We start from the raw sequence: 23,039 nt of genomic DNA, 5'->3' as shown, positions 1-23,039 counted from the left end.
GGAACTTAATTTACAAAGGCGCACTACAAACTATGCAAGTATCGCTTATTCTCAGGTTAGCTGTTATAGTTTACATGATGTGCTGTCAGATGCCTTCCAGATTTTGAATATACACTGTCTACAGGCCAACTGTTAGGTCTGCCATCCTTCAAAAGAGCTGAGATTTCCCACAACTGCTTCAGCCTGTAGCCTTAGCGATCAAATATCAATATGCAGATTTGGAATGCCTAGACATCTATAGCAAGGATTCTTTTATTTGTCCTTTTACGATGAAAAACTCTGGTCTTTTTATGTCCTGAGAGAAAATATTTCCAACTTAAAAAAAAAATCCCTATATTGCATGCCAAAATCTCACCATATAATTGAAAGTGACTGATCTTCTGCCAAGGCCTGAATAGCAGGGAGAACTGCCTGCAGAAATGTTTCACCATTTTTGTTGGTATAGCACTTCGCTCGTAACAGTTTATTATTTTGCCTGTGCTAAAACTTCATTCTAAAGTTGTGAAAAACAACAAAAAAAAATCTGATGCTTGTATTAATTACAATTTGATCAAGATGGCAGCACAGATCTGTCACCCAACTCATTACAATCTCAGTTTTTCACCAAGTTAACCGTAGTTCGCTTTGCTGTTTTCTTACTCTGTTTTCTTGCTACTAAATTCACGGCTACTACTCTCACTTCAGGACAAGCAGAATTTGTGGTCTGGATGGCCAGTTGTTTGTACATCAGAGAATAACATGACTGCTCTTTCCAAGCATTAAAAACCAAGTGTGTACTTTTATGAGAATGACTGATTAATGAGGATTTAATATAGGATAAATCTCATTTTATACAATTAATCTACAATGATTTTCTATCCAGATATTCTACCAAACATATAATGATAGGCAATTAATGAAATAATATTTGTGTTAGGCTGACAGACAGGCTTTGAATATCCCAAGTTCCAGTAGAACAGAAGCTCACATTTCCAATAATTCTTTGCAATAAAAAGTTATTTCATTTGACTACATTTAATACTTTATGGACCTCTGAGTATTTTCTTAGTGATTATGCTGTACCAATAAATTTGAAATACTGTAAATCATACATTCCTATCCAGCATTACAACGTCTTACTTCTAAAAATTTATATGCTTGTATGTCACAAATTTACTAGGGTTCGGGGTTGGATGGGGGAACTTTTAGGCAATATCTTATTAATGATTTCATTGTCTGAGTTTATATCTTTAGTTAGGAACCAAACACTTTTCAGTGAAGTGTGGGGGATGCATTCGGTCCCCAGCCAAACCAGAGCAGTTTGGTTCAGGCTCCAGAGCAGGGAAAGGTCTGAGCTTCAACCAGGCCAAGAACTTATTTTAGGAAACCCACGAAGAAGCAGAATGGCAACTAAACCCCATAACTTGTGGGTGCAGGGAGTCTCATGCATATATTTCCCACTGTGTGCAATTTGACTACGAGTCAACCACTTTATTCTATAAATAAGACATCCTAGATGAGCTCCCCCTGTTAAACAAGTGGGCTGTATGGCGATGGTTTTACTACTTGCAGGCCAGTGGATGAACCCAATTTGAGTTCAATATTAATCATTTAGCTTAAGTAGATGCACACCAAATGTGTGCATCTCCATCCATAGTTGTATTCAAACACAGAGTGAGGACCTGATCCTGAAGCTGAAATTATTCTGCTATTGAAGCTCCCATAACAAGTATATATATATGTGCCAAACAAAGTGCACCTGTGCTCAAACAGCCTGGTCAGTTCCATTGATATAAGGTATACCAAGCCAATAGAAATGTACAACATAGGTAAAAATGCAAAGTAAGTAAATATCCGGATACAACATAGGCAAAAATACAGATTTTCTATAGGAAAACTCTAAGGATGCCTTAAAATGTGTGAATTATCTATGACTGTATCTTTAAGAGACAATGAGAATGAGTCTTCATTGCAAAATAAATATTTTTCTTGATAGAACATTTCTTTTGTGAAATATCTGGCTCAATAAAGTGAACCTAAGCAATTAATCATTGTAATTAAAACATATTGAAAAGTGCTTGAGGATAGATTTTTTTTCCCACAAGCATATATAGGCAGTTAAACAACAGGGAAAAGTATCACAAGGAATAAGAAGAATCTTAACAATCCATTCATAAATTGTCTTCTTTATGAGGAAGGGTTGTCCACAAAGATTATAAAGAAAAAAAATCAAGGATCTCTTAATGCATATGAAGAAAATTGCATCTCATCAGATAATGAACTTGTTTTTAAGTGATGAAAGTGATAATGAATCCATTAGTAATGCTGTTCTCAGGATTAATAATGAAGATGGTGATTGTGAATGCAGTGTAGAAAAAATATTTCCATACTAGGTGGAAGAATATGGTATAAACAACAGATAAATTAAAGGTAACTAGAAAAAAAACATACATTCTAATAGCAAAGAAGCAAGAGAAACTTCACTCAGCAAATGAAAAACTTCAGATGAGAATGAATGTGGTATTATTAGTTTTGAAGTTAGAAACTCTACAGAGCAGAATGGATAACCCATGAAAGATATGAATGCAAAACTATCCTTTCCTATCTCAATTTGAATATTGTAATGCATTTTGTAAGTCATCTGTATGCTTTTAAATAGATCGTGAGCTTATAGATTTAATCTTATAGTATACCAAGAGCATTGTTCTCTTTAAGTTTTTCACCTATTGGATCTCAGAGAACACCTACAAAGTTACTTTCAAAGGGAAGATGCATGAAACACAGTTTTTACTTCAGTAGTGATAACTATTGTCTTGAATAAACAGTTGGTATTTCCTAACCTGTTTGCAACTGCAATCATACTAAATAACCATATTTTGAAATATTTATTCTCATTAGTAACTGCTTATCACGCATGGAATTTAGATCTCATTCTCTAGGCATGTAAAGGGAAATTTGGATTGGATAAAAATGCTACAAGTTGTTTTACAGGTCCTAGGCATCTAATAGATTTAATAGCATTTAAGATCTCACAGTTCAAGCATCTAAGTCCATCACCCACAACTCACCAGTAAAGCATCGTCCAAGTCAAATTGCAAACAGCTGTCCTACACTAATGAGGAGAACAGGTTTAAAAGATTAATTTATTTGAATACTTGATAGATCAAAACATTATTATTGTCAGAGTTACATTCCAACCAAAACCATATATCTGCTGAACTAAAATATATCTTCAACATTCAACAGTCTAGTAAGAAAAATGTGAAATGGGAAGTGATAATTAACTCTGGTTTTTGTTGGGTTGCTTTGGTTGGGTTGTTGTTAAATCAGAGAACAAAAACCAAGGCTCATTTTGTGCTCAGTGTTCAAAAACTGCATTATTTTTCTTCAGAGGTAGCACAACAGAGCAAAAATACTCTGAAAAGGAAACATTTCCTGAGCGGCGCTTTCATGTCTCATTGCAGAAGGGACAAAAGCAAGAGCTACCTGAGGGCGTGTTGTCCTGGGAATAGCAGGAGGGAAGCGCTGCCTAGGGGGAGTAAATTGCAAAGCATATTGGGATAAGGACTATTCAGGGCCGGAAGAATGCAGACTGCTATATTAGATAATTTCAGGCAGCATCTCTTTAAAAAGGCCCCTTGAAAGGTGTGATATAGCACCGGTAGATATACAATTAATCAGTTGCACAGTAATTCCTGAAAAAAAAAAGCTGTTCTATCCGACTGGGATAGAAAACATCAAGTCTTAGCAATGTTTTTATAATAAACTATATTCCTTTCTTTTTTATAACTATGGGACAATGTTACCCTACTGGAGGAAAAACAAAAGCCATTTAATCAGAGGATTTTTCTTCCTTGAAACACTCCTTTTCTGTGCATTTCAGGATTGCAGTTACATGGAGTAAAATTATTCTTACAAAAAAACCTGTTTGGGAGTAAAATTTAGAAAAACCAAAAGGGTTCCATTTACATCATAAGTTCCATTTCTCTTGTGTGGAAAACAGGCGGCTTTGGGGTCATGTCTAGAATTTCAGACAGGAATTGGTGTTTGTTCTTGGAAAGCATCATTACAGACAGAATCAATAGCAGAATCAAAGCATCAATACACAGAAGAGTCAACCTCCCCGCTGCCCCAAAATAGTGTATCTTCTGCATTATTAGGTTTCATTGAAGTTCAAGTCTGTCTGGACAGCTCATGTAATTTTATGGGAGATAAGTTAGGGTGAGAGAGAGATCAAAGCATAGAATATGAAGTAATATGTTTATTTTTTATTTTTTTAATATTACTGCAGTAGAAAGAGCAGATGTTTTTTACTGCACAAACATCCCTTTCTCTGAAGGGATACAGGCTCCAATTTAATCACCTCAGAAAATGCATCAATATTTACTAATCAAAAAAGGATTCTGTGTATTAAATATGCATATACTGGTGCAAAATGTGGCCTATCTGATGCATGATGGCTGCAAGAATTCACAACGTGTTTCATTCACACTAAAGCAACCAGGCAGCTGGAGCTTATTCAGCATCAACACATTCACAGCAGACGACTGCTGGGCTTTCTGCTCTTTGGTAAAAAACATCAAACAGGATTTTATAAATAAGTGACAGTGGGTAAAATTAGCTGATGCTCCATATCTAGAAACACCTTCAGCAATGCATTATTCATTTAACTATGTACTGAATTTATTGAAAGAACCTTTGGTGCAGTTCATTTAAATTGATTTCCTGTTTCTTGCACAAATCGTATGATACAATAAAGCACTTGTAATGCTGTAAAGACACCTTATAGTTTGTATTCTACACAGTAAATTAATTGACAGAAGCATATCTCTCGGTGAATAGTCTGAGTGTAATAGTCCAAATAATTTTAACGAAACTGTCTCAAAATCAACAACAGGATGTTAAGGCAGAATCAATTAAAACTCAATATGAGGCTGCGAGTGTCAGGTTCAGCCTGGAAAAGCACCATTTAAAAGCCTTATTAGTCCATGGAATGCACATAAGAATCGAGATGGCTTTATCCATAGAAGTATCAACTAGAGTTGCTTTGTGTCAAGGTGCACGGAGAGATTTCTGCTTTTACTGTATCCTGGTGTCATTTGTAGGACGCTTACTTAACCTCTGAAGCATTGTGGTAGGTATTAGGTTTTGTTCCCTGTCCTTATTTTGTTAGTTGGAAGGGTGACCACTAATGCCTTGCCCTGAAAGCTGGATTATTTTCTTCTCGCACATCTCCACCAGCAATAAATAGCCAGCAGGGGCCTGTATGACCCTCCAGGGTCACTTGTGTAGTCCCTTGAGCCATCAAGTGATATCACATTGTGGTCAAGAGACCATGATCTCAGGAACGGGTGCCAATTCCATTCCATTTCCAATTCCATTTAGTCACCTTGCTCCTGAAGTAGGTCAACATCCTTTCTAATACGTGCACGGGGTTTTGAAGGATTTACATGGGATTTATATGCAAAATATGGAGATGCCATTATTTAAATGGCATTTAGCCAGTTTTCAGTTATGTGCATGTTTACGGTAAGGTCGTTGTATATTAATTATGGAAAAAGATTAATTTATGATTACCAAACTATCTAAACCCACATGTCCTAGTGTACTCATATTCTGAGCCTCTTTCTTCTATCCCCATCCTTCCTTCCCACAAAAAACATCAGCTAAGTTTCATTTCTTTGTATTTCCACGTCTGCTATTTGTGAATATTCATTCTTCATTTGCACATATTCTCTTAAGCTTCCTAGTAAATAGTTGATATTTCTAGAAATAATTGAGTAGATTTATAAATATTGTAGATTACTTTTAGTTAGGCAAACTGTCCCGCTCATTTAAACCCTGTCATACCCCTTGGCAAAGTAGATACTAATAAATATTTCTTTTTAAATATTGTATAATTGAACTTGATAATCAAGTATCTAGTGAGAAACAATTCATTCCAGCCCTGCAAACAGGGAAATCCTCTTAAGAGATTATCTTGGACTATAGAATTATTACTACATAAAAAGTGTTCTTCATGCCTAGGAAACCAAACATAAACAATACCATCAGATTACTCAGGGAAGCAATAGTGTCCCTCCAGAATACACATTACAATGGAAAAAATTAAGCAACACAGAAGATGAAATATACCAAGTGATTGCTCTGAGGCCCCTGGGCTTTCCAAAATTAATCTGCCTCAAATTGCAACTCAGACCCCCCCAAATGCACCCAGGAAGCCTCTCTCCCACTGAGTTGTTTTCTCCTTCCTTACACTTTGCTTTGAGTTTGTTCTCTCACTTTCTGGGTTGATTTTTTCCTCTCTGCCCATTCGGCTTTCCTGTTTTCAACATACATACCCCCTTTTCTGCCTCAAACTGCTCTCTTACTTTCTTCATTGCGATATATATTTGTCTTTTCCATGGTTCTTTTGCTTTACTCAGGTCATTTTTAAATGAAGTTCTATTCTTTGCATGTTATTATTTATTCAGTGACTGGTTTTGTCTGTGTGGCGATACAAATAAGTGGAAAGCCATGCAAAACAAAGAACTCATCGGACACAAGGAGCGTACATTGATACTTGTCCTTTTCACCTCTTAGAACCTCACACCTTCTTTGGATAGGCTCTGTCTTGGTAGTAAAGACTTGGAACAAACACAAGGAGTATTCGTTCACTCCATCAGGGAACAAATAGCTGGAAGTGACAAAGATCTGAAGTACAAGTTGAATTGATCCCCCAGAACTGCTTGAGAGCAGTCAGGCATAATAAAAACTAATTCCTAGAGCAGCCCTGGAAAAGAAAAATGAACTAAAAAGTAAATTGTTCTTTCATCCCAATTCAGGCCAAAGTCAGGATTTATCAGCTGGTTTTCTTGTTCGCTTTTCTCCTTGGCTTGCAAAATTATCATCCATACAAAAGGCAGAGGAAGGATGTACTTGCCTTTCTGAGCTACTAACGCAGCCAGATACAGAAAAGAGAAACAAATAGAACTTACCTAATGAATTGTGACACGTATTGGAATCAAGCAGTTGCAAATAAAGAAGATGCGACTCCTAAACACAGAACCACAACCAGCCCTGCAGAAAGAGATCCTTATTATCAGAGCACTTTCCAAGAAAAGTTAGCAATTAGCTAACTGATTCCTACTGAATAAACATGTGTCCTACAACTATTTTCATAGCTTGAAGTGCTGCCAAAAAAACCCCCTGAGCTCTCCATCATGGAAATGCATCTTTTCCTTGGTTGTCTTGCTGACAAAAATAAATCTCTGATCTTTGATAGCTTTTCTGCAAACATGCTGGTTTTTCATCCTCTGTTTCTAACAACAAATAAAAGAGACAAAACTAGGTCAGGAATGAAATACATATATTTAATAACAGGTGCAGATTTTCTTAAATACAAAAAAAAATCTCTGCAGGCTTAAACATTTTAGGGTGTTTCAGCCTGAATCATTTTGCAGGTATTTGAACGCAAACGTATGCATGAAAAAACAAACCAAACCAAACACTGACATTAACACACAAACATACTGGGAAAAGCCACAGGTATTCCTGGAATGAGGAAATCTGTTCCACAGTTATTAAAAAGAACCATTTCATGGAGGTTTTCTTCTCTCAAGCTAGAAATTTGGTCACAACAACCCCCTGCAGCGCTCCAGGCTGGGCACAGAGTGGCTGGAGAGCAGTCAGACAGAAAGGGACCTGGGGGGACTAATGGACAGGAAGCTCAACATGAGCCAACAGTGTGCCCAGGTGGCCAAGAAGGCCAATGGTATCCTGTCCTGTATCAAAAACAGCGTGGTCAGCAGGACAAGGGCAGTGATCCTTCCCCTGTGCTCTGCATTGGGGAGGCCACACCTGGAGTATTGTGTTCAGTTCTGGGCCCCTCAGCTCAGGAAAGAGATTGAAGTGCTGGAGCGGGTCCAGAGAAGAACAACACGACTGGTGAAGGGACTTGAACACAAGCCCTATGGGGAGAGGCTGAGGGAGCTGGGCTTGTTTAGTCTGGAGAAGAGGAGGCTTAGAGGTGAGCTCAGCACTCTCTAGAACTACCTGAAGGGCAGTTCTAGCCAGGTGGGGATTGGTCTCTTCTCCCAGGCATCAGCAATAGGACAAGGGGCCATGGGCTTCAACTCTGCCAGGGGAAATTTAGGCTGGAGATTAGAAAGCAATTCTTTGCAGAGAGAGTGGTCAGGCATTGGAATGGCTGCCCAGGGAGGTGCTGGACTCGCCGTCCCTGGAGGTTTTTAAACTGAGATTGGACATGGCACTTAGTGCCATGATCTAGTAAACGGACTGGAGTTGGACCAAGGGTTGGACTCGATGATCTCTGAGGTCTTTTCCAACCCAGTCGATTCTGTGTGATTCTGTGTGTGAAATTCAGCAGATGTCCTTGCAAATTAAGAAGGAAGCATCTATTTCTCCTTCCTGTTGAGGCTTTCTGCCGGCTGGGAAGAAATAACCTTCCAAAGGTGACTGTCAGCCAGATTATTGGCAAGCAACGTTCTTGTGATTCCAACAGCAAAGAATAAGAGACAAGGGCAAGTACAGCTCTGGGTTTTTTTCCTCCCGATATAGCAATCTGCTTTTATTTTTACACAATCGCCATTATTTCCATTAGGGACATCCTTTGAAAAGTTCTTCACCATCGAAGATTAAACTTGACGAAGCAGGATGAAGAATTGCTCCGGACTGCAACATTTGGAAGTTCCAAGTCCCACTCTGCCATCAGATGTTGATCACATTTTACAATAACACTGATCTGGCTGTACTTTGCTCAACTTGGATGGAAAAGCCAGTATTTTCCAAGTGCCACCTTCACTTCTGTAATTGCAGCCATCAATAATATTTCTTGACCCCCAGTGCAGTTTCTGCAGAGCAAGAAGATATAATAAAAGTAAATTAAAAACAAACAAGGAAACAAACAACAAACTAAAAACGCCCATCACCACCACAAACACAGGACCATAAAAACCTTTGCCATGGTAACATTTTAAGAAAGATTTACCTCTTCACGGTTTGGAGGCAACAGCACCAGCTATAGAGTTTTGATCAACTTATCCTTAAAATTAGCTTATTGAAATCAAACTTTTTTTCCTTAGTTTAGCAAAGAATGGGCATGTTTTTGAGCAAACCCATCATCCTTAGGCTTATCAGCAGTTTGACTAGGCTATGATGTATCAAAAAGATCATTGCAATGTGCTGTAAACAGGATCATCGCAGGATGTTAGACAGGGTGGTGGGTTTTGGTTTGTTTGTTTGTTTGTTTTTCCTCAGTCAAAGTCTATAAATGGGAGAAGGTGGCTCAAAATAATTGAACTTGATCCGCACCGATAATGGGGATGTTCACTCATAGGGTGATGACCGAGCAGTTCTGTGACCGCAGCTTTAAGCCGTAGGGTGATGTTTAAGGCAAGAAATCTAAGTGATGCTTTTGTAGCCTTTTCTCTACACACACCACAACTCTTCCCAGCATTAATAGGCTCACCCAGGTCATCTTGCAAATCTATTGTTTTGACTCTAAATTACCAAAATACAAGAGATGTGTTAGAAAGACTTATAAATTTTAAAGTGGAGTTTGCTTGCTTTTTTTTGTTTTGTTTTGTTATTTAAAAATCAGAGCTTGCTTTCCTAAAGCATCATGGACACGGCTTTCTGGTTTTGTCACATCTAGATGATTGTATGCACAACTTTCTCAACCTACGTAGGGGAGAAACAAGCGTTTCCTCTCTCCGCCTCGCCTTTCTTTTAGAGTGCCAGACAGTTTCAAGTATTACAGATCTCGAGCAACCATCAGGACCATTTTTAGGGTGACAGATGGAAATTGTCATTATTTCTATAAACATTTAAAGTAGCTTAAGCAATTTCTATTAATATTTTGCTGCTTTATAAATACCTTAAGTAAGTCGCTTTCTCGGTTGGCTGTAATGACCACAGAAAGTAAACTAAGGAATCAACATGCTTTACGGCATGTCTTCCAAATAGGAAGTGACTGACTTTTGTCTTCCTATGTGCTATGTTTTAATGATACATATGTAAAGCCCACGCAATGATACATTTACCACCAGAAGGTTTTACGCTGGGAAATATATCACAGTTACAGTGATACAGCATAAAGTGAGTTTAGTCTTTTAAGGACTAAAGGCTGTAGCTATTTCACAAAGCAGAATCTGAAGCGAGCGGATACCATAGTACCAAGGTCTGAGTGTACATTCCCTGTGGGTTTACTACCTATTTATTCACTTCTATAACAACTCATTAAGCTGGACTGAAGTGACATCTGATTTTAGAGGACTCTTAAAGTGAAAGGGGAGGGCAGTTTTTAAATCTGGGTGGGTTTTGTGCCTGGTTTACAGCACAGGCCTCTTGAAAGGCTTTAGAACCACATGAATGCATGAAGTACGAGCTGAGGAACTCGCAGGTTTGTCATGAAGCAGCCTGCTCTAAACCCTGCAGAATGCAAGGAAGCAAACCTTCAGAACGTTGGAAGCTGTCAACACGGAGGGAGACGTTTCTCCGTTGAGTGTTAGACTAAGATATGCAACTCCTTCCCAAGTAAAAGGCATTAACTGGTTATTTAAACCTCTCCCTGTCCAAGCCAGCACAGACGTGACATTTTAATACAAGCCACCCAGAGGATGCCAGCTGCTGGGGAGAAGGTGAAAGCAAAGTTCTTTTATTTGTTTGTTTGCTTTCTTTTATCACTGGAGTATCTGAATCCCGATGGCAGCTACCTGCTACCGTGGCACATACATTTTCCTGTAGATTATAACCCTGACCTGCACTGCAAACATCTGCATTTTCGGAAGGCTTTAACACGCCTGTCACACACACACACACCTCGGAGGAAGTTCTTTTGAAGTATCTTTCACAGCAAAGGTCACTGACAGGAGAGCTGTCTCCCTGGTTATTTATATATCAGATGGCTAGGCTTTGCAGTACGTTTTCTTCCCCATTTCTTAGCACGGGGCTGTGTTGGTAGCAGACTTTGATTAAAACTTTAACTGGTCAAGGCAGGCAGTTTCACAAAGGAGGATGCCAGACGTGCTCTGTGGGCATGTGTGCTGCTGTAACAACCCCTTCCTCCTGCCAGAGTGTCTATTGTGCCTCCACTCGCAATAGAAATCGCAGTTGCTGGGAAAAATAAACCAAAATACACACAACCAACCAGAAAACAAAACCCAAACACACAACTCAGAGGTTGCTGGGGCTGGGAGTTGCCTTTACTGTACACAAATGCTCATTATTTATCAGCCTCATGTCTCCACATTCTAGTAGGACTAAAAGGGGAATTACTTTCGAAGGGGTAGGATAAGGAAATTAATTTATAGTATTTGATGAATTCCTTTCTAATTAATTTATAATAATTTTTGAAATACAGTATAACAGTTGTTCCAACAAAGCTGTCCACTGTTACTTTAGATGCCCTAATACACATGTCCAGCCTCCACCTGTTGCTTTGGAGCAGCACGAGTCCTAATTTCCTGATCCTATTTTTTCACCTTTTTAATCCTTGGCATCTGCCTTTCAACTCTGGATCTTTGTAGCAAAGTCAGAGCTGCCAGAGTCCCAGTGGAATTAACTTGGATGTGTAAAAACCCTTCTAAAATGACCCCAGTTACTTTGCATGATTTGCCTTTGTCATTCTATTGGTTTTTCTGCCAGCCATGTCTTGAAAGCTTTTCCTACAGTGAAAGAAGTTGTTTGACTTCTGTAACAGAGCATAAATTTTTTGGGAGTCAATATGTGGTGCTGCCATACCCCAGTCCATTCAAATTGCATTGCCACAGCAAAGAAATTCAGTGTTATGCCTCTAAGATTCAAGCTCTTGATTTTACAGTTAAATTGCACTTGCGACATATTGCGGTTTTCTGATGCTTTTGTTCATCAGACAAACAGTGACAGTGTTTGCACAGTTGAACTAACACTACCTTTTGTGGATGTGCTTCTTTCTCGCCTTTATGTGATGGCATGTTACCATAGAAACTAATAATGACAATTACTCACCTACACCTTATCTGATGCTTCTCTAGTGAATAGTTTTTCAAGCCTTGGTGCAGCCAGGGCACTAAGATGCCTCAGCTCTTCTTATTCTAATGAGGAAAGTGGAGGGCAGCGGGAATTCCGGATTTCATTTGCTCTGTTGGAGCCAATGTCTTTCTATTTGTGCATAAGTGTTAGTTTTGGCTACTTTTCCTCCCTCTCCAAGATCCTGTCTTCAGTCATTTGCTTGTTATCTAGTTTGGTCTGCTTAAAAACTGCATTTAGAATTGAAGGCCGCAAGAAGGTATAGTAAGAGCAGGTCCATATTTTATAGCCTTGCAAATGCGATAATTTGCTTATTTCTTCTAGATTGGAATCAAAGTGATATTACTGATTTTGGCTGCTGAAGATTAAGACACTTGTGTAGATACATTAGAGGCAAAATGAAGCAAAGTGGAGGAGTGTTTTATTACACCCTTACTGGAAACACTGTGATGGACAACACACAAACATATGCATAATATAAGTAAAAGCGCATAGCAGAAAAAGAAGCTGAAGGGAATGAAATGATAAAAGTATGCCTAATTTTAATTATGGAAATCACTATTTTAATACTACGAGCAAGTAGGGCCGTGAGAAACGTTGTGGATGCAAAATTACTTTGATACTCATGAAACAGTGTAATAAGGAATTTGCAAAATACCAAGGAGATCTTTTTTTTCCTGCAACACAGTAGGATTTTCGTATCTACCCTTCTGAATGTGTGAAAAGTTCTGAGGAGGTGTCTGTACTTAATTATTAGCACAGTATCAAATAGCTTCAGTCTACAATTCTCATCAAATGATTAAAGAAGCCAGGGAAAACATTGTAAGTCTTTTGACTGTGACAGATTGCTAATGGCATTAAGTCATAAAAGAATTTGTGTTTCTTAAAGTGCAACATGTATGTCACCCACAAAGGTATGAAGGAAAGTCAAAGGAAAAAACACCACAGGCTCATCATAGAATAACATAGGATTTTTATTAACCAATTATCTTTTGCCAGAAAGGAAAGAAAAACTGTAAGAGCCCTTTATGTTCCCTTCAAATATGGAAATATCTGAATGTGCACCTCTACAGTAAGGTTTAAAATTAACATTCCATATAAATATTCAAAATCAATATTTTTTTCCATCAAATGTAAACGTAAAACCAATGCAAACTAAAACAAGGAACAATCAAATGTGCATTAAATAATGCACAGTACTGTTTTATGAACTGCCATTAACTCTTCAAAGTAACCCACAGAAACCACATCTGATTAAAAAACCCAATACAACACTGCTTTATATTCTTTGGAGACAACAGTGTTTGTATCCAAAGGCTATGTATTTTCTTTCCAGTCAGTGTACAAAGACTGAATTTGAAACAATCAGGTTCTTATTGCACACAAGTTACAAAAGCTCAAAACAATTATAAACCATGAATATAAAAGAGCTAAATCAGAGGACATGGGGTATTGTTGTAGTAAAACCAAAGGCTAAGGTTGTGCCTTGAGCACTTTCAATATGTTAAATAATATTTGCCTGTCAAATAAGAGTGTGAATTTAACTCACTTGTGGCTTTGTAGGGTAAACCCACTAAAATCGCCAATTAATTGTCCAATTGGATCTTAGGTATCTATTTTACAGATTCTTTTCAGATCTTAACTGGAACTTCGGTACCCTGGGGAAAATACCTTCACTCTTGTCAATTTTGCTGACTTGTAAGTTGCCTTTTAAAGTGTGTTATCTCTTTGAATAAATATTCTCCTTCCTTTTTAAATTTAAGTTCCCATCTAAATCATCAAAGTGAAATTCTGCACTAGCAGAAAACTTCCCATCGCCTCATGTAGAAACGTCCTCTTTTCAATAGAATTCGACAGTGCGCTATTTATACTTAATCTTCAAGTGAATATTTTCCTCTTTTTTCTCATCTTCATTATTCTTTTAAAGCCTCTAATTCAAGTAATCTACACACTATTGCCAATTACATTTTAAAAATTGGTTTCAGTACTATACAACAACTAGCCTTGCGGTGAACTGTTATTGAAATCAAATGGATGCTTAGCAGCATATAATACAAAAATCAATGTCCTTCAATTTTTATAGTGGTCAGTAGTTTAAAAAATACCATCCTGAGCAGCAGGATACTCATAAACAAGTACACAATGAGGAAATGATCAGATATAACATCCAATTTTAATACATAAAGCAGAAAAATTGAGTTAAAAAAACAAGTCTAAAGCTCTCTAATGGCCATTGGCAGAATTAAAGAACACGTACAATTTTCAAAAATACTCAAGAGTTGGCCGAATTTTAATTCTCCCCCAATCAGTTTGAATTTCAGAGGCCAAACTGTTTGTGGAGACATCTGTACAGACGTTTTCTCCCCGGAATCGTGGTCCTTCATTGGGAAGGAAAACCAAACCGTGACCCTATGAACTAACCGCAGCTTTGGACGCAGGGTCCACGTGGTGCCTCTTCAACCTTTCCTGCTGGTTTGGAGTTTGTCAATACCCAGCGCGAGGACATTCCCGCGGTTGCATGAAATACAATTATATATACTGACTTCAGACAGTTAGAAATGGCTACACAAAGCGCAAGCCTTAGGGACACAATTTGATTTGATGTTACAATGCTATTGTGTCGTTCTGCTTATACTTACCTGTCAGATACAGATAACACCCGGGTAATAAAAAGATGCGCATTCACTCAGATGCTGTTTGATCAAAATACTGCAGTACACTCATCCATACTTTGCGGTGTTATGTGACCATTTGATCGCCTTTCTTGTTATTCCAAGAGATTTACTTTATAAATATTACTTCAGTGTATTTCACAGAAAATGGCTCTGCACCACCAGCCTCGGAGCAGAAGAGCAGCTCTCAATCTGTCACCCTTCACTATCCCATTAGATTTTTCCCAGCTATAAAACACCTGTTCTCCACTTACAGAGATTTTTATATACTGTTGATCCTCTTGCTTAAACAAAATCAGATGCACCACTGATTAAGGAGTTCGATTGCTTGTTTTCTCCTTGTAATATTGATCACCCCTACATACAATCTGTAGTGTATGTACAAAAACATTGCCATACTCTTAACCATGGGAAAGAAATAGATATTTTTTAAAAAAACTAATTATTTGAGAAACAAAGCCTGATGGTATAGATAGACTTGAGTGGGAAGGCTGTTTCTTTATAATTTCTATTTATGTGGGGGTTTTGATGAGTATTTATACACAGATATAAGTGAAAATACCTTTTATACATCATACCTTTCAAACAATAAATATGAATGAAATTGTTTATGTTAGAAAAAAATACTATTTGTTACATTTCCAAAGCAGCGAGAGTTGATTGTTTTACTTCAATGGGATTCTTCACATGCTTAAAGTTACGCAGAAAGTTCTGAACCCTGTTGAAATCACATTTAGGTAAGAAAAAGAATACAAACTAACTTGCAGTTTGTATTATGCCCTCATATAAAGTGCATTGGCATAATGGAAAAATAAGAAGAAATTAAAGTTTTACTACTATTATTGATATCCATATACATTTGAAAGCTACCCTATAAGGGCTTTTTCAATGTGACAGAAACAGGCTCAGATCAGGTGGTGCATTTGTTTAGACAGACGCTTAACTAAGTCTGAGGGTCTTTTTGGTTGGTTGTAAATCAGCTGTACCAACCCACCAACACAACTGGAGCCTTCAGTTAGGAACTGGAATGTTTCCTGTGAATGTACTGCTTACAGCTCCCGAAGCAGCACAACAGTTTGGGGAGAAAATACAAAACATTTCAATTATCAGCTATTAATCAGTGGAGCCTTAAAGCAAAAATGACCCTGTGGTGCATCTTGTCTACATAATCAGCACAACTCCATAACTAAATTCAGAGAGACACAAGGGTCACAATACAAAATATAAGGAGATATTATTTGCCCACTAGAAATTCTTCTCGTGGAGTATTTTGTGCTCTATAACCTCTACGTGCATTTGGAAAACCAATAGATATGACACTTGCTCCATCCATCAGAGTCTCCCAAACCTTTCATAGTTAAGATTGACCTGAACAGGTTTTCCATCCTCAGGGATCAGAGACCTTAAAGCAAGTTTATTGTTGCCCTGCTTTCCTAGGACAAGGATTATCCTGCAGAAATCCTCAAAATTCCTCCCTGTGTGTTTCAGCTATAGGATTGAGAGGAAAACACCCCATTCCTAGGGCAATGATTTGCTGGTAATGAAGGCAACAAAACCAGCAAGTCCAAAAATACTTCACGGCTGAAAAAAATGCAAGTGACAGCTGTGGTTACGGAGAATCTCGGATTTATAGGAAATTTATGCTGGTAAAAGTACTTTTTTCTTCTTTAGACACAGAGAGATATTTTAGGTATATTTAAAAAAAACTAATAAGCACAAAATATTTCAATAAGTTCTTTTATCATCAACTTTGCAACAACAGAAGATCCTTAAAGAAGAAGATAATGAAATCCAGGTAGGTGCCCTAGACTGCAAATCTCAGGCCTCTCAGAGAGAACGGATCGGTGCTATATTTTATATGATAAGGAGGTAGTATCATATGCATCAGAGCGGATACACTCGCACAAGCTGTTCAGAGGAAGCACAATCCAGACAGTTTACTAGGTTAAAACCAGCACACGGCATTTTTATCTTTTAAAAAATGTCAGCGAGATAGCGTTCTGCAGCCGCCGAAATTTCTGAATGATCTTAAAAGTGCCTTGCATAGGACACGTGAGGGTAAACTCTGTTCAAAGGTGGACACAGCCCACATGATTTGAACATATTCTTCTCCCGAGGGATCTCTGTCAACTTCTTGCTGACTGGAGAACACCAAAATACCTCCTGGAAATGAAGCTGTGAGAAGAATTCCACCGGTATTTTCACCGTGCTTTCTCACTCCGTGCTGCCAACCTCATCTGGTGGAAGCTTCAAGCAGCAAATTCTCCTCCAGAAAAAAACCATCAGTAGAGAGAGTGGAAGAAAAGAAGCCACAGGATGTATTTTGTTAACATGCTCAGATACAGGACTTAGCTTTCAAACAATTACAAATACCTATAAGAAGACTCCTCTGGGTTTTTTGCACCAGGTATCTATTTCAAAGTTCTGTTAGAGGTCACTGTTGTTCTACTGGACTTCATTTCTGACCTATATAGATGTTGAAGAATTTTGCAGGGATTATTTTGCTTTTGAACGTGAAGGAGAAAAAAAGAAATACATTCGCTATAGATTGTGATGTGACGTTTTTGCTAGGTCATATATTTTGTCTTTTCTGTAAAGATTTCTGATTTCAGAAATTTCCTATTCATAAACTGAGATTTGAAGGCCACAAGCCCATTCATCAGGTGATTTAGCACAGTCTACCTGAAATCAAGGGTGTACTAATTAAACCGGCAGAGACATGGCACCACGTTATATCATATAAACTACAGTACTGATTCACAAAGATTCGTACTGATTCTTATTAGTTCACAGAGTACATTGTGTATTTAACACTTTGAACCATTTAGCACAGAGAAAAATCGCTGCTTCCAAACTGGACTTTAGGAAAGGGAAAAACCCCTCCATTTTTATGCAGTGATTGCCATCGACTTGTAGGACCAACACGAACGTCTCATGGTAACCTCTCAAATGCTTCCGCAAACCTCACGCAAACATCTTAAACTGGATATATTTCAAAATTTCCAGAAAATAAGACACATAAGGAAAGCCCTTAATTTCTGTGGATGTGTGTATTTTGGGATGAAAAGTAATAAATGTAATGGTCTGGATTACTAACTAAAAGGAAACTATTCCAGCTGTTTCATTTTATATATAGACCGTTGGCCTATCTTTAAAAGGTAGCAGAAATTTATGTTGTAGGATGCTTTGGGATGCTGCTAAATAGCCTAAATACATTATGTAAAAGCACTCTAGTAAGGGAAAGATAAGTCTAGAGATGATATAACACTGGAGGTGTGGTTCTATTCAATTACTAAAAAATATTTAGGGCATGGATCTAATGTTTCTTTTGATAAAATGGGACACTGCTACAAATGGAAACAGCTTTTCTTTGGGGATTTCCTCCTCTTTAAAATGCCCCCATCGACCCAAAAGATATGCAAGCAACAAGACGCAATTTTCAGTAGAAATATCAGAGTTGTCATACAGTAACATATAAAAACAGGGAAAAAAAGGTACATCATGGAAAAAATAAGAAGTGCCTTTTCCCACTGGTGTCATGTCTCTGGATATGTACAGCCTTGGAGAAATGTATAAATCGTTTTATACATGGAACTCTTAAAAAACTAGAGATTTTTAGTACAAAGGAATCGCTCCGCTGAAAGAATGTCCACATGCCGTTGCTTTATGATTTACTATATACACAAGAGGATCAAAGGACCTCTGTTTTACAGTTACTGCTGTACTGTACATTAACGTGGCCAATACCCTTCTCGGGGTGAGATTTACACTTAGTATTACAGTGCTGAAAATACTGATACAAAACAGCTTCAAGATGACATTTTAAAAATATCCCACACTTTAATTGAAGTGTTTTCTCCAGTTATTTTTTTTGTTTGTTTCAGCTTTATAAAAGATTCTTCAAGAAAATAGTAGCATTTAAAATGTTCTTTTTCAAATGCATTGATTTTTTTTTTTTTTTTAATAAAATGTAATCCAAAAGTCCATTTTTCCAGGAAAAAAACCAACAACTATAGACACAGTGCATTGTTAAAATGTTATAATACAGTTAAAATTGAAGAGGGTTTTTTTGGGTATTTTTTTTTTATATGTAGTATAGTGCATTTGTATCCTGGAAAAAAAAAATCCTCGATTACAGTGTACGTTAATTTATTTACAGATCTGAAATGCAATTGCATACATCAACTGTTGAGACGAGCAAGACTGAAATGTCTTGTTAACAAGAACCAATTGTCCTTGCAATCTACCATAACCTTAGGACATTGCTCAGACCAAAACATGATTCTGAGCAGTGAAATTCTCTTGCTACTATTCTTTGCTTTTTTTGGTAGACTTTAAACTCTGAGTTTTAATGCAGGACTGGGAGTCTTGAACTTAATTCCATCAAGCTGTGTTTGCAATTTCTGCATATCCTGTTTTGGCAGTAGCGACGCGCACGCAAACACCAAGATGTTTGGCAAATGTATCTCTTGATTCTTATGTATCCGGCTCTGGAGGCCAAAAATCACCACTGCAGAATATTTAGACAAAACCTGCTCTCTTCAACATCAGGTAATGCCATAAAATTTGCTCTAACCAAATTAAAATCCTCAATAAATAGGATATTGAAAGTTTAAGCTGCTGAAATGGCTTTGGAGAATATCTGCCAAGCTCATGGTCTGATTTTCTTTTTAATCTAACCAATCCTTGTATTAACCTGAATAGTAAGTAGTTACAGATGTATTCAACACTAGGTAAAATTTGTATCATTAATTCATTTTATATGCCCTATATGACTTATCTGTTATGAGTTGCAGCATTTTTAGTGGCTACAGATAATTCATTTCTCATTCAGTCAAGTAACACTGGTTTGTTTCTTTGCGTGAGAAAGTGCTGCACCCTTGTCTTTCGCTATTAATTAACAGTTAAAGAGAGAGGTGACTTGTCTCAGATCTGCCTCAAACATATTTAAACGTGCCAGATTATTTATAAACCAACTATATTTCCTATTATCATTCAAATACATTACCCTCCATCAGAGAGGCTGTAAACTAAGTGTCCTGTTTAGTATATGCCACATGTTTAGAATACCTTGAGAAGCCTGCTCCCGAGCCCTTTGAAAGGGGAAAACAGGACCTTTTGTTACTGACAAGTCTCCAAGTTCCATGGTGTGATCAGATGATTTCACTAGCATCAGGTTCATCTCACTAGTTAAGACCAGCAAACCCACCGAGCTGGTATAAACCAGGTCATTAAGAGCAGATGATCTGCAGAAATGATGACTTACACAGGTAATTTGGACTGGGTAATGAGACAGTTTCTCTTTTGCCCATTTTTAGTTTGTGAAGTGAAAGGAAATTCTATGATGCATTACTTAGCACGGAATATCACACTGTGTTGTGAGCGATCCCGCGCCTGGAAAGCACAATCACCACAACTTGGCATGTTCTCATTGAATGAAACCACTCGAACAAATGTAGTTAAATAAAGGTGGGAAAAGGGAAGGGAAGGTTGAGGAACCAAGCTGACCTCCTCAGTTTGGGACCCAATTACTGATTTAAATACCTTGTGAGCACTTATAACCTTGATGTCAGAGGAAAATCAAGTCACTTCCTCTACCCGTGGCACGAGGCATCTGTAAAACACTTAGAGCAGGAAGCAGAACACACTGCTACGAGTGAGCAAATTGCACTGTTTCGAAAAAGAGGGTCCTCAAAGATTTCTGACTCCTTATTTCCCTAGTTTCTATAAAATTCCAGAGGGTTTACTAATTACTTATCTATTCATTCCTCACGTCTACTTTAACAGTAACATTATTAAACATACACAATATTATTTAAGTCCACCTTCTAGACCTTCAGGGAATGATAAAGGCTTATAGAGAAAAAAAAAATAGATATATTTAGCCAATACTGGACTAGCAATGCCAGCCAAAATACCCCTTTATTATACCCAGGGTGACTTTCACATGACAAACCAATCTAGTTTTTTAACAATCTAGTTCATCCTTTTGCCACAGTCCCAGATAGGCAAGTATAGAACCTACAGACAACATTCATTTTTTACTTTATTTTTGTCCACGTGAAAGTAGCAGCAGATAAAAAACGAAGCCTGAGCTTATGTTCCTCTTCAACCAGCTCTCCATGGCAAGAACACAAGCACCGCTTCACCCATCTTGTTGGCCTAAAGTCTGCAGCTCCGCTGTGTGTAAGTTGTGGTGGAGGAAAACGTTTTTCCTGCTGTACATGTGTAAAGAGATGGGTCCCCTGGGCGGCTGCCCGAGTCTCCCCGTGAACGCCGTGTGCTGCCGAGGGACAGCTTGGTCTTTTGGAGCTCCTGAGAACATTGGGTAGATGTCTACCTTGGGCGCTGGCTTCGCTGCGCTCGGCGCCGTGGTGGCCAAACCGTTCTGGGTGACCTCCGAAGAGAGGGGTTCGTAGGTGCCTCTCGTATGCTTGATGACTTCCACAATCTCCTCCTCTTTGAGGAGCTTACTCAGACACAAATCAGACAGCTGGCAGCTCTTGCTTTCGTAGGCTTGGTTGCCTGATGAGTATCTAAAAGGGTCCTCGGTGGGAGTATGTGCTGACTTTCTGTCCCTTGTGCTGAGATTTTGGCTCACCGTTCTGTTTGGATACGTAGCCTGGGGAAACAAAGGAAAAAACCAAAAGTATCAGTAATAAAACAGAGTAGGAAAAACAGTGTAAAATATTTAAACCGCTCCTCTCTACAGATGTACAGCACATGGGGCTGGCAGATTAAAATAAAAGATTAATCTCAAATGCTGATATAACTCCCACAGCACTGCTAGAATAAAACAGAAATATTGTTCAGTCATATTTAACGAAAGTAATATTGAAAAACGCTTATTATAGGTAATGATTTGGGCATTTTCTTAAGAAAAATAGTTTAAATCAAAGGAGGTTTTTTTCAGAACATAATAAATGGATAAAAAGGTTCCATGAATTGTAAACAGATTTTCAAAAGCATTTCACATGATGACAAGTCAAGAATTCTGATTGCATTGAGTTCAACTCTTAAAACTCTTCAATACTTAGAAAATGTAAAAAAATCTCTGTAATGAATATCTTCATGCCTCAGTTAAGCTCAGAACATGCTCAGTTTTCATTGTCTCTTGGATCTAGGTGTTTTGTTGTGCACTTACACTTAAAAACACGCCAAAATCTCTGCCAGAGCAGAGTTTTATTTCAGCTGCCTACAAATAATACAAATTAAGAAGGATTCCAGCATTTTGATGCTGTGTGAGCATAGATGCATTTGTATTTGTTTAAATAAGGGGAATTTATGTGTACATGCCAAGCTCCTGAAGGAGGTGACCCAAGAGAATAGTACTTAAGACAATCCCCTGTTGCCATGAAGCAAAAGCAGCACTTCTTCACCTGCTTCTTCTTAATTCCCTCCAGTACGAAGTTAGCAATTTGATTTTGCAACAGCATGACATTTTCCACTCATGCTCATCTGCTTGTCCACAATAGTCTGAAGTTCTACAAAAATATGACTAAGTTGTTCAGCTGTTTAGTGTCACAAAGCCACAATTCCTCATTTGCCGCTGTTGAATTTCATCATTTCTCTGCCGACCTTTTGTCTAATGTATCAAGACAATTAGCATTTTTTCCATCTGCCCCACTTCATGCAAGCTGCAAATTTAATAAGAATATTCTCTAGTCCATCATCCAGACAGAAAATGAATAGTATTGAACACTATAAAAACCCTACTTACTATAGCCTTCTCTTTTAACATTGGGCCGTTGGTAAGTAATTTCCAAGACCAGTTTTCCAATTTACTCTCTATTTGTTTAATTCAGTCTGCACAGTATGTTTATAAAACAGTATCACAAGCCCTACTAAAAGCAAGAAATCTGACACCTCCAGCTTTTCTTCGAGCCAGAAGGCCTGTTACTGTGCTGTTGAATGAAATTAGATTGGTTTGGCAATTGATTCGATTCGTAATTCTTGCTGGGTCTTGTTCATCTCATTTTCTTCTATGTGCTTATAGTTTGCTTATTCGTCTCAAATTTTTGCCTGCGAATGGATGTTAAACTGATGGAAAACATTATCATATATTTAAGATGAATCATAACCTCCTGCCAACACTCACAAAAATAGACACTGATCCTGCATTCTGATCAGTATATACTTGTTTTAATGAAAACACCTTTCCATGGTGTATACACTGCTCAGTACGAAGTCCAGCTATTAAGAACCTTTTTATATTGTTTTTTTTTAACTTGATCTTGATGAAATGCTCTGTTTTGAATAGTTGGCACTCTGGTGTTTATTTCCTCTTCATTACCAAAGTGGTCTTTTACACGAAATCACAGAATCACAGAATCACAGAATCGACTGGGTTGGAAAAGACCTCAGAGATCATCGAGTCCA

At 37.9% G+C, this 23,039-nt stretch overlaps 1 protein-coding gene across 4 annotated transcripts in view; it reads right to left on the bottom strand.

The window, feature by feature from the left end:
- Nucleotides 1-18,303: 18,303 nt before the first annotated feature.
- The window catches only part of CCSER1 (coiled-coil serine rich protein 1), a 424,423-nt gene continuing 419,687 nt past the window's right edge, over nucleotides 18,304-23,039 (bottom strand). For 3 of the 4 annotated variants that reach the window (XM_065062407.1, XM_065062409.1, XM_065062408.1), the window contains one exon: nucleotides 18,304-21,282. In XM_065062407.1, the coding sequence (XP_064918479.1) occupies nucleotides 20,806-21,282 (477 nt within the window). In that variant the 3' untranslated portion in view covers nucleotides 18,304-20,805. The remainder of the gene's footprint in view (nucleotides 21,283-23,039) is intronic. The other variant, XM_065062410.1, reaches the window with a different exon arrangement.

This window comes from Columba livia, chromosome 4 (assembly GCF_036013475.1).
Source record: "Columba livia isolate bColLiv1 breed racing homer chromosome 4, bColLiv1.pat.W.v2, whole genome shotgun sequence".
Taxonomy (NCBI): domain Eukaryota; kingdom Metazoa; phylum Chordata; class Aves; order Columbiformes; family Columbidae; genus Columba; species Columba livia.
Note: the sequence above shows the minus strand (reverse complement) of the source record. Positions and strands in the feature narration are given on the sequence as shown.